General features: G+C 31.0%; 1 protein-coding gene across 2 annotated transcripts in view; it reads left to right on the top strand.

The window, feature by feature from the left end:
• Positions 1-411: 411 nt before the first annotated feature.
• Positions 412-14,188, top strand: part of mgl (low-density lipoprotein receptor-related protein megalin) — a 68,270-nt gene continuing 54,493 nt past the window's right edge. For both annotated transcript variants that reach the window (XM_089220956.1, XM_089220957.1), the window contains exon 1: positions 412-958. In XM_089220956.1, coding sequence (XP_089077082.1) covers positions 841-958 — 118 coding nt within the window. In that variant the 5' untranslated portion in view covers positions 412-840. The remainder of the gene's footprint in view (positions 959-14,188) is intronic.

A 14,188-nucleotide genomic window follows, 5' to 3' on the forward strand; every position in this document is an offset into this window, starting at 1 on the left:
CAGTATGCAATGCGTACCCGGCGCCGTCGTTTCCACCATCTTTGGCGCGGGGCTGCGGGAAAACGAAACACATATTCACCCCACCACCCCCTACCAACCCGAATACGAACCAGTTGCTCGGACCGTGGTAGGATGATATTATATATAAAAAAAAAACTTACCTACGGCAAACACGTAGGTAAACTGGAGATGATAATAAAGATAAACGGCCAGACCGAGACGTCATCGCGTCGCCGTCCAAAGACGTCCAAAGTAGTCGTCGGCCGGTCCGTCCATCGGTCGTATCGCGCGTCGGCCGTAGTGCGTGCGTGCAATTCGGTACCGCGTCGCGTGGTGCGTGCGTGCGTGCGCATACGGGGGAGAGAGCGACGGCCGGCTCATTCCAGAGGCGGCAAACGCAGTCAACAAGTAGGTAGTGCCGTGCGACGTGACCGCCGACCGGTAGTTTATAGTAGTGACTTGTACGCGCGCGCGCGACCACGACGTGTGTTCCACGTTTCGTCGTCCGACTATAGTTTATTGTGCGTCGTGATAATAGTAATACGAAATTTAATAATAAACGCATCATACTCCCCCATAATAAGAACAGTGTGCTGCAGTGCTTCATGCGATAATCGGAATCGTACCAATAATAACGCCGTATACGCGATTGTCGTTCGAATTTCGGTCTGTTTTCTTAGACTTTAGCCGCAGAGATTTTTTCGGTTTTCGCGCGTGTACCTGTGCGCGACCGTCCGCTTTTTATCCCGCCGTCGACGCGGGCTTTCCCGGGAACGTGCGGCCCGCTGTGATGTTCTGAACCGACCGCGCCCGCACCACTTTGAACGCGCGCGCGGGGCGATGGTGACTCGACGAACGCCGATCACGGCGGCGGCGATGACGTTGCGCTCGGCGCACGTCTTGGCCGCCACCGCGGCGGTACTCTTGCTGGTGGCCGCGGGATATGGACGAGACGCGGGTAAGTTCGAGAATATTTTCAAAACCACGATTTGTTATCATCGAATATTATATAGTCTTATTTTTTGATATACAATTATTGATAAGCTTTATGTGAGTAAATGTTGAAACGATTACCGGCCTGGCAAAATGAAATAGGACTATGGATACGTCCGAGAAGCGGATTGTGTTGTGGTGTAGGTATGGCATCGTCATAATGGATATATTTTGAATGTCTGCCGTGGATAATAAACGCCGCGAGTTTGTCGTAACACCACGGAGGGATCTGTTGATTCTGATACAATTACATCAATCAACCGCCCGCGGGGTCTCTTGTACTATAGCGTTATATATTTGATATTATTATGAGGAGACTGGTTTTTATTTTTTATTTTTATTATTATTTATTATTATTATTATTATTATTATCATCATCATCATCGTAACTTCGGCCCCACTACCACCTGCTATACTCTACGGATCGTTTACTATGCAGTTGCTGGCCGGCCGACAATATTTGAATACGTCCCGACAACAATGCAACGCGTTACGACTGTGATATTATTATCTATGTATTGTGTGTGTACCTAACGGAAATCCCGCCGGCGGCACTGTGACGTTATATGCAATCCACCAAAATACCAAACTTACAGATTTAGTTTTCGGCGTTTTGCTTGTACTATATTATATCATATACATACCTAGGTCACGTTTCTAATATTTTAGACGCAGATTCTTATCGTAAAATTCGAGACAGAAATGTAAGTGTTGGATATTCTTTATAGGTAGGTACGACTAGTTGGAGTAAAAAAAAAAAAATAAGCTTATATCATCACGTGATGATCTTTTAAAATTTTATCAGGCCACATCTTGAAGTTATTAATAATTTGTATTCTACTGATTTTAACTTTTTAAGCAGGCTTCATTGTTTGGGAGGGACAAGGTTATAGTTTACTGATGTTCGTTTGAAAAAGAATGGTTTGAATAAGCCCCCTACGCCACTCCTATAAGCCCTCCCTGTGGTAGGTTGTACAATTGTATATTATTATTTATTATGGATGTGTGTACGTCGGTCGTCAGTGCTGGTTGTGCAGGTGTACGGTTTGTGTATTATAATAATATTAATATGACGAAAAAAATTGCACCACCGCGTTACGATAATTGATAGGTATACCTGTCTCTATAAACACGTTATAATATTTCGTAGATACGGGGACTCACCGGTTGAACTTCGAAGTTCACTGATGATTATTTATTTCTTATTATAGATGACCTAATGTGTAGGTACTGTAGTAATAATAATATTATGTCTATATATTTGTGTATGCTTTTACAAGCAACTTTGTTTAGGTTTTCAGTAATGATTTATTACTCATAATATAAATAGTCTTCTATTCAATTTATTGTCCGCATTTATATGTCACAACAACATCACGATCTAACATAATGAATTTGGAAACACAATGAAATAAAATGCTTTAAGCAACCAAGTGTAAAATAAAACATTATACAAGTTAAATAACTCTTCAAAAAGATCTTGTTATTAAGTATAATATAAAAATAAATTTGTACGCAGGTTTGTATTGAGATTTATTTACTATTTAGACTTATGATCGACAACTGGCGGACCGCGGTCTGAATTCGGACCGTGGAAGGCAGAAAACTAAACCTTTAACATATCTTAATCTTTTTATCTTCATAAACTACTACAAAAATATAAAGATTTGACAAAAATTGTTTTCGTTGGACCTCATTTATTTAATATCTTAATCATCCGGTCTCTATTAGAAATTACTTGCCGACCCCTGATTTAGACTTATGCATCTATATCCGTACCACAAAAACAGTAAATTATTTTTCCTGAAAAAATATGATTTTCCGTATAAGAGGGAGGGGGGTATTTCACACCAAGTGACGAATTCATATTTTATTTTAAAGCTGCGGGCTGTTGACATTTCACTATTTATACCAAAACTTAAATAGGTGGTAGGTAAATATATAAAGGTTTAAACATTTCGAGGTGAGTTCCTACGAGATTTTGGAGATAACAAAAATTAAAGTTTTTAGAAATCACACAAATGATATGTTATCAAAAAGGGTTACTGACAAAGGGTTTTAGAAGAGGTGAATTATAGAGAAAAAAGTTGGTTTTTAGAATACATTTTCAACGACTAAAAACAACCTTTTTCACGTGCGAATAATTTTGTGCTATTATCTTTTAAGTAGGTATGTCGGGACTAAATTATTTGCTGACTATTATGTTATTACACCGGTATCACAGGTTTTCTACTTGATAGTATTGTGCAAATACCTAATTTAGTTATTTACTTTTTGCTCGTTATTATTCCATTCAATGTTTTTTCACAATAGAACAAAAATTAAATAATGAATTTCGTTTTAATTGTTCATGTTTTGGTTGTCTTTTTTTATATTTTTCTCCTTTCATTACTATTTTACGGTTTGACCGTTGACTAGAAATCGAGTAGTAAATTAATAGAATATTATCGAATACCAAGTTTCTTTTGAAATCGATTTTTAATTGAACGTAGTAAAACATTTTTAAACGTTGCAGTTTACTTCATGCATACGGCTGTTATAAAACCATGGTTATTTTATCAAATAATAATACAAGTCTGACAATTTTACATGTTAACCGTGTTCCGTACAGTGATCCTAATTCCTAGGTATCTTCGCGCGTATTATGCACTATAGGTTAGACATAAATCGCGATGTGGGTGTGTGTGTGTTCATGTATGGGACCGTTCGGGATTTTCTGTTTTATTGTCAACGCCATTGATAATCTGAATTAAAACTTTAAAATATAACCTACATTTTTTTTCCTAATATGTATATTATATATATATTTTTATAGTATGGATACAAGTTTTCTACTTCAGTGCACACAGTACCTAGGTTGTCTGGAATCATCTGTTTTCCGTGTATAATGTATACTTTACCAATGATAACTGGAAGGGAAGGTCACACGGTGAAGAGTGCCGTAGCGAATGACGATGCCTCCTCCCCTCTCGTCATCACGAATAATGCTTACCGTGTCTTAGATCGCCCCCGTAAAGAGACTACATCACTCCTCGCACTGTTTACTAGTGTGCGATTTACACAATGATAATTAATATGTGATTTTTTGGGTCTTTCCTATTCAAGAACAGCTCTGATTTAAATGAAGATTAAAAAACCGGTCACTACCGTTATATGAGTACCTACTGGCCGTCAATATTATACAGGTTTAAGTGTAATGAGCAGTGGACGAAAGAAAAAAATCAACAATACATTATAATTTTACGAAGAAAGCAGTAGTTTAAAAAAAAATTTAATTCATAGTTTCTGCTTATTACACTTGGTATAGTTTTACATTCTAATTCTGAGCAAACAGGTACCTAACCTATTCTAAGCATAATAGTTGTTTGTCGCAGTAATGGCATAATGCGTTATAACAACAACGAATTATAATAAGACGTATACACAATATCCTGTAAACCGTTATAAAATATTGAATTTAATGTTATATCGTTATTGACTACTTAATCTTAATACAATAGTTTTTTGAGCATTATTTTACTAGACTGAAACATCTACATTCTACATCCTCCATTGATCAAATTTTTTTTTAAAGATAGGTAGGTGTGATTTTAAAATGAGTATGCTAAAAATGATAATATTATTTCATCCATGTTTACATGTTTACTTGATCGTATTATTTAATATTATATTTGAAGTAGGCACAGTAACTTACTTTAATTTAACTGTCAACCACTGTAATGATATCAATTAATTAGTTATACATTTAGAATTTAGAAAACGCATAATATGATATGTCGATAATTATACTTTTTGTTTTTCTTCCATCTTCATAACTATAAGTGTATTTGCGATAGGCCTCAATATGGTTGACTCGTTGAGTGTTTCAAAAATAATATTGTTAGCGTGTTACCGTAAAAACCGCCATAATAAGGTTGTTTGGAAAATAATAAATGTGGTGCTGATAACGAGAACTTCTAATCAGTTGCGATGGACTATGCAATTGGATTTATTACTGGGAACGGGTTCCCGAGATAACCGGTTTTTCGCTAGCCAATTTAATAACGCCACCACATTAGCTCAGCACAATATATCCGACTTGCTTTTCCCCGCGAGTCTTGTTGCGCATGCGCGCACATACTAGCGTATTCGAAAAACACATTGCACTTGTCTTACGGCACGAATACCATGACATTTTTTTTCCTCGTAATCCGACTTGACGTCTTGGAAAGGGCAAGGTAAACTGGCTATTTAATGTTATTTTTTTCTATTGTGAAGTCCCGGTGTTGATTTCGTTTGGTTTTTTTCCACCTCAATATCAAATGTATTATTTCACGTACTAACAACTAACAAACAACACACCGTGCAGGGATGTGTAGGGGTGTTCGAACAGGTCATAAACAACACAATGTATATTACGTTTATTGTACGTATTGTATCGCAAGGATTTGATATTTTCTTATGTAATTTGTAAGTTAAATATTCGTTATGCACCACCTTGTACTCTGTTGACACACACACAAACTGGTATTAATCGAACGAGGTTTACGAACTGTTGTTTTTACGTTTATGCATTATGCTTCCTTTAAGAAGGATCTTGTAATAATTTTACTAGGTACCTATAAAAACAACGCAGGACGTCGGTTACCTCTGATGGGAGCGGCCCCCGCGGTATGCCTGCATAAAAGACGGTTTTTCTAGTACGTCTTAACATAGTGTTACCTACGTTACTTTTTACTCACTTATTCGCGGTTATTCTCGGTTTTCGACGAAGATATAATAGGGATATAATTATTGGGATTTATATGCTTGAAAAAACAAGAAAATTTAATAAAATTATTGCAGATATAGCAGGTTGTAAAAAATGCACTAAAACGGTTTCTTAAAATTATTTTTAACATTGAAAAAATTTGTTTTGTTATAAATTTATAATACTAATTCTTATTAGTTATTCATATGATTTTATTATTCGTCTTCTCTTATCTTCTTTTTACCTTGAAAATTGTATTGGTAAAAACGAAATATAGGTATAATATTTTATTTTATTTTTGTAGAATGAATAATTATTATAATAAATATATTTGTATCAAATTGTATCCATTATTTTTTTTTAAATGACCTGAAAACATAAAAATTCAATAATATATAAAAATCACTATTGGCGTGATTCCCTAATCAGGAAGGGATTTTATGTTTTTAGCAAAATCTGTAAGCCTCGTACAGTAACCTACCTCATAATATAAAATGTTAGCAGTAAAATAAAAGTTTGGGGAATTTATCCTCCTCTGCATCATTCCTAAATTACGCTACTGAAAGTCGCATTTTTTAATTCTTTGGTATATTAAATTAATTTTGTGCTGAGAGTGTAATGTTTTCGAACATATACTGACAAAAATGAAATTTGGATTCAAATCCGTTATTTAATCTTAACAGCATTTTATCTCTAAATAGGTTCAATCCATTCGGTGATTGACTTCCATCGGTGAATAGGATACATTTTTCAAAGGTAAAATCTGCGATGTTCGAATGAAGAATAAATTGTTTATTATGCATCACGTACGACTGTGCTAGGTATCCATAATATTATAATATATTTGAATAAAACAATATTTCTAAACAACTGTGAAGTTTGTTTCAGGCGACTATTACCGTATAATAGGTATAACTATCTGAAATAACGTTTTATACATATACCTACTATACATATAGAATATACGATATTCTTGTCATAGTCTTGACTATTGACGGTATTCGTAAAAAATATATGACTACTGCGTATTAGTAGTAACAATGGGTGTTATCATATGTATGGTCAATTTTACAGAGTACTACTTGTTATATGACGTTGTATAAATGTCCGTTAATGTTCGGCGGGGCCTATTGCGTGAAACGATTTCGTTGTTTTGTACATCTGCACGACCATTATAATACATTTTTAGTATTATTTATAGTTAATACCGATATGAATGATATGATTATTGACTATTCACATACAGTATTCGTTTTATTGGTAAGAAATCGAGAAATACAATTTTTTACAGTTCCATGCAACGATAGTGCATGATAGGTACCGCTTGGCCATTATACATAATACATATAATATATATACCTATATATATATGTATAATATATTATATTGAGTGTAACAAACGGAAAATATATAAACAGTCGACCGTGAGATCTGTTATTATCTGTTTATCATATACGCAACTTATATTCATTTAGAGACACACGAGATTTTTATATAGGTAATATTGCTAATAAAACCGCATCATAAATTCATACATAAAATATATTATATTATAAAGTGTTCCTTGCATTGTTGTCCCTCGTCCATGCTCTGCCGCGTAAGTGCAAACATGATAATATCGTTATAACTTAAAATAATATATATGAATCCTATTGCGTAACGTTGCTTATAATATTATATTTTTTTCTAATAATTAAAACCATCGCCGTGAAAGTTAGGTAATATTATTATACGAGTCGAATGAATGTCTGTGATGAATGAGGATGGATAATATTTGGAGACAAAACGTGCCATATTACATTTTTAGCAAGGAATAATGAGATCGTGCGTTTGCAAGTATTATTATTTATTATACATTCGCTATGGCATTTTCGGTATGCATCACGTGCATATAGTGCGTATATATTTTTATTAGAATCAACCAAGATAATCCATGACAAAATGTTGACCTAATAAGATAATATTAAGACTTATATTCGTTCTAACCTTATAGTTTTTTTTTAAATATATAACATAGATCTTATACAGTAATAGATAGACAATAGCGTTTGTTGGCGTGTTGGTTTCTTAGCGACAGACAACGTTTAGAGTTGATCGATTGATCCCACCCCCTACATGCCACCCCTGCCATTCTGTGAGTATAATATGCGAAAACGGTACAACGATTAAAATAGTATGCATATAGTATTTTAATTTATTCGTCAGTACTCCCACTTTTGAATTACGATAACAATGGATGTCAATATGCACCCACTAAAAGGTTTACTGGTGATATACTTCCTATTATGTTATTATACATCGCGTGATCGGCATAGACAATCGAATAACGAAGTAAATAAAAAAAATAAATTTATATTCATCGCACATTGTTTCCGGTTATATTTAAAGATTTTAGGCAAACATAATATATTTATACCGATGAACGAGATGAACTCAAATATATTAGTTATTAATTAGGTATACTCAATGTACTTTTATATTTTATATTCTCTCTCCAGTATTGGTTTATCATTCGGTATGATATGTTCATAAATATTATATAACTACCTACTTACTTAAATGGGTGAACAATAAAAATACATAATGGTAGTTTATATTTATATGATAATGGTTTTTTATATTTCAAGGTGATCTTGTTTCCCTCGTAGATTCAATAACACATTTACAAAAACAAATTATTTTTATTTGATTTCCTGCTGTCTCTAAAATTTAATCACGATACGTCAAAAGATTTTCGACGTTATAAATTTTCATTTCGTAGAGACGAATTGCGGTCACCTTCTTTAGGTATCGCATTACTTGTTGAAAATTCATAAATGTCTTGGACAAGTGCAGTCATTGTCAATAAAAATATGGCCGGCGGAAAAAAAAGTATGAAAGAAGGAAGAAGGAAAATGAATAGGTGCCTGAACATATCATCATTAATTATTAATATTCTATAATCTATTTTATGTATAATATATTATTGTAGGTATATAATGTGCATATTCCATTATGCACACGGTAAATTATATATACGTTTATCCATTGTTAATACACGAGTTATTATGTTATATTGTTTCAACTAATTGAATATCTATTGATTACAATTTACATGCAATACTAACTAAAATTTATACAAGGGTTCTGAGTACCTATACCTAGGTATCCATATTATGTTATTTTTCATTAAAAGGCCTGCAATTCTTAATATTTTGTGTTCAATACAAAAATTAGACGATACATTTTAAATTTAAGTTTGAAGAATACTAATAGGTTCCTAATTATATACAAACAGCATATTTGGATAAATAAATTAAAGTAGCATCTTAAATGTTAAATATATTTAAATGATAACGTACCAACACGGTTTTTGATAAAAACAATACTGGATACATTTTCAAAACTTTTAAATATGAATTGATTCGAAAATCATAGTTAAAATGACCCTCAGAAATTCCGTTGCTTAGAAATTGATTACCTAATATTCTCAAAATATTCTAACATTCTTATACCGATCAAACACCTAGTTTGTTCGTAAAAACCAAAGTTCAATTGATAATACTCAATAGGTTTATGGACTTTTAAATTACATATCTTATTCAGGTTTAATTTTGGTATTTTATACACTTATGGGTAGGTATGTAATTCGTTTTGTAAATAACTTATTTAAAATGCTTCTAGAAATGTCCGTTGAAAAATAAGAACGGTAATAGTTTTGAAATTGCTTACTGTTAGCCGTTCGTACCTTCTCAATAATATATTGTATATTGTATTACTAGATACTCCGTACATCAGAACTTACATGAGTTTAGTTTGAGAGATCTCAATATATTAAGTGTGAAAACTCGTCGATTTTTCGTTTTTGTATATCACAAACTGTTGTTATACAATGTAGAGTGATGTTAAACCGAGTGTTGTTGTTATTGAAAAACGACACTAGGACAATTATTTATTTCCTATACCGTAGACGCAGTACTGTATGTGATAATAATCGACCGATGACACACTTACAGTCGAATCGGGTTTACAAAACAATTCAATTTTACCACTCGACATATGAGGCATACAAGAAGAGAAGTCTACAAGTGTGTCACGCGGACTAAATTATTATTATTATTATTATTTTAATGTACAAAATAATGGCACTATATTATAGTAACGTCCAAAATGTGTTTGAAAAAATACTAATGTTCTTCTAAACATGTATTTTTAGGAGATTAAAAAAAAAGTTAATGTTGAACATTACAATGTGGATTGCATTTAGGTTTTTTCACCATAATATATTATTTATCTGAGCGATAGGTGTTGTGTCGAAAAACTATTTAAAATTTTTACCTATTCAATTTTTTCGCTATTGTTATCAGGGTAGAAAAATAGCGTTTATACTATTTTATTTTCGAAACCGTTGTACAATCGGATATCCGGTCGGTCGGTTTGAACGTTCGATGTGTGTCAGTGGCGACCGTGAAAATCGGACTTGTCCACAACGCGTGTGGGCCACCGGAGAAGGGGTGACCCAGTTACTGGCCATGAAGAGATCACCAAAGCTTAACGATAAATAAAATTACAAAAACATATTTCACATTTATAAATATTAATAATACAGTAGTATGCAGGTATTATTAAGTATAATATACAAGTGCAAAATAACAATGTGTTAACACAATAGTTCCACCAATATTATCTATACATTTATAATGTAATATGGGCCTGATATTGTATATTTATTTCGATTATATATTTGTATCGATAATAAGTTTTCAAAACTCAAAAGAATTTAACCGGCTTTTAAACAAACTTATGCAATTTATCATTTATGTCGGTTTTGATTTATGATCTAAAAAGTATCGAAAAAATATTAGAACAGCGCGCATTGTTGATTCTGTTTTTTTTTTTTTTTTTTTTTTTTTTGTTAGACACACATAATCATTAAAATCTATTAAATTGTAAAGATTTGCAGGACAAACTTAGCAATTATTCTTACGCCTTAGGATACTGCTTACATACTCGTATTTGATGATATTGTGTGATAGTGAAATCTATTAATTGTAACGATATTAGTTATTTGTATTGTTGAGTATCTGTATATGTACCTACTTATTAAGTAAAATGTAAGAAAAATAAACGATTTTTTAAGTGGAAAATATTTAAAAAACAATTATCATTTCAAAGACAATATTTTTATATTATTTATATTTATTTCTTAGTATTTTAACCAAGGTGTAATAGATAGTACCTAATATAACCTAATCATTACAATCGCACATAATTTATAATATAATGTATATTATATGATTGACTAGCTTCCAATAGTGATTTTCAGTATCCTTGGATATTTTTACACTTAAGTATTTTAATTTTTCATTGATTATTATAAATTGAATAATTAAATGTATACTAATTAAATAATATTTTTAGATCAAAATTGTAATGGGTAATTAAATTAAATTAAACATTATATTAAGTACTTATACATACGTCTACATATTTTTTTTAATATACTAAATTTTATCAATATTATGCGTAATTAGCTTTAAATAACTTAATTAGACTATATAAGTAGACGAATAATACATTTATACTTTTGCGTTTTACATTTTTCTAATTAGTCCTAATGAAGCTAAATATTTATAAATTTAATATAATAATCATGAAATTATAGGTATAGGTAGATGAATGTTTAAGCAATAGCAGGCTATTTATAAAATAAATAAATTTACTTAATTATAATCAATATAATAAAAACAATGTTATAGGTTTTTTTAAATATCTAAATATTTTGCAAGCTTATAATTCACCATAAGGCTGGGACTATACACGACGTATTAGACTCGGAATCCGCCCGACGAATTTCGCGGCGATTTCCGCTGTCGTCGAAAACCTATATGTTTAAATCGGAGAGGCTATACGATTACGCCGCGAATTAATCCGCCGCGATATTCGTCGTCGGCCGACGATTTTTTTAAAAACCAATCCGTAAAACCGCAAAACTGTCTATTTCCATAACTTTTAATGTTAGTTGGTATACAGGTATTTTGATTCAACGAATTTCGCTGCGATTATTACCATAGTACGGTATTTTAATACAATATTATTGTAGATAATATCGTAAATATCATAAACATAATATATCTAAACAAATTATTTCACTGGGTACGAAAAAAGTATATACATATATAAAGTAAACGAAAATGACTGAAAAATGAACAGGTACCGTACGTGCTCACACATGCAATGTGAATGTTCTTGACTTCTTGAACTAAGCCCACCAGATGGGTGTAGAATTTGTATTATACAATTATATTATTAACTTCGGAACTGAATCATGACAAAATTATGGTAGAAATATTTTGAAAATCACGGCGAAAATATTGAACGAATCAGTCTTGCGAATTCGGTGTGTATAGCCTCGCAGGGCGATATTCGCCATGTATAGCCCCAGCCTAAAGTTTAAAATGTTGAAAATAGCGATAATGTCGTTACCTTTAAATTTGATGACAAATAAATTTTATTACTATTATTGTTATTAATTATTATCATAATTATAATGCAATTATTTATACATTTGTTAAACCAAATTCCTACTATTATACCCATAATCATCTGTTAATTATTATTTATATTACCTATGTAAAATGGATTTATCTTTTTGTAAATAAAGAATAATAATTTATAATATTATAATATTTTATAATATTAAAACTTTGTATCGAAATTAAACGTGCACTAGTGACGTAAAATTTGCTATATATGCTTTTAAAAGACGTAGTCAAATTGCGTTAGCCATAAAAAATTATTTAAAGAGGACCAATTTAAATCGTTATTTTTATAATTTTTAAAATATTAAATTTCTTTTAGTTATTATAAATTTACTTTCTAATCTCGCAGTTCGTCCTATTCTAAGGAAGGTAATTTAATGCACCAAAGCAACATATTATTAAGTAAGTAATATTAGTATTTAGGTATAGTGTCGAAAATAAACTGAAGATATTTTTAAAAATGTTCACTTGAGTACCTATATGGTACGTTTTTCCTTTTAAAAAAGTTGGTATACTCTATATAGTTTTTACTCTATCACTTTATACAATATAAAATAAATACTATAGTTGTGCCACTGCAATGTATAGTTTAAATTCTTATCAGCGTGTGATCAGTGTATTCTGCTTTATAGTTTTTATATGCAACAAAGAAAGTATTTATTTAATTATTATTTTGCTAATTTATAATAAGTAGAATAGCTTGATTAGTTTTATTTTTTTCTCAAAAATTATATAGAAGATTTATAACCAAAAACAAATTGTATTTGTTGTTTTACAATAGTCTCTAGAATGTCTACTAGGTATTATTTTGGCATAAAAACTATATAACATATTTATCACGAACACAATACACATTATAAATAATATAAATCACAAGTATTATGAGATTCAATTTTATTTGGTCATAATATATGTGATTGATTGTGCGACGTGTCATCATTTTAATTATTCATCTGACTTATTTTTATACATATCCACAAAAATGTATTATAACATAAAACCCTATTAAGCGATTATATTATTATATATTCCTTGCAAATAGATTACGATACATGTACATCTCCTATTCATGTACGATATACTCGCGTCTTTTATCTTTTGTGCATGCTTTTGCCTTGTTTTCCTTGTCTATTTTTTTAACGGTGAACTTTTAACGTTAGGTAATTTTTAATGGTTAATTCTGCAAAAATATAGCAATTACTAATATTCCATTAATAATTTAAAAAAAAAACCATTTATAAATAATAGAAGGTACTCAAGGTATTTGTTTTATATTTAGGTACGCTTTTTTTTAAGTGTATCACTAATAAATAATCATATATATTTTCCATAAGCTATGAAATGAAATATCTAACGAAATAAATCAAATATAATAATAATATGAATTTTGTTATTTATTTTTTATTCTGCGAGGGGAAATATTGAATAACTCAAAGAATAACTGTTTATAATATAATAACATATAATTATAATTATATATATTTATAATATTACATTTATGATGTCGGTATTGGGTATAAAATATATACATTAAGTGATGTAAGTTTTCTTAATGGATTTCATGTGTTGTATGCTCAGAACGATTTGAAAATATATGTTAAATGTTTATAGTAAAAAATATGTTTTCTGAACAACATTATTAAAATCAAATATTTGTTATTGTTATACAATCCTAATCCTATAGTGACTTTAGTTTTATGTAGATACCTATACGGAAATTAAGCAGATAAATAATATCAAATATTATCACACGAATTTGATTTCAAATATAACATTTTAAAAAACGTGGCTTCCCTTCCCACGTATAGGTGCACATTTTTAATACTGCGTAAAACTGTTTGGGTACCTACTAACTAGTTGGTATTATAATAATACTGTATTAGATTTATACGATGAGAGTTAACTCGATGCATCGTGAATTTTAACAGTAATTGGGCCGAAGAAC

Source organism: Diuraphis noxia, unplaced genomic scaffold (genome assembly GCF_037042655.1).
Source record: "Diuraphis noxia isolate RWA-SAM2 unplaced genomic scaffold, SU_Dnox_SAM2 contig0002, whole genome shotgun sequence".
NCBI classification, from domain to species: Eukaryota; Metazoa; Arthropoda; class Insecta; order Hemiptera; family Aphididae; genus Diuraphis; species Diuraphis noxia.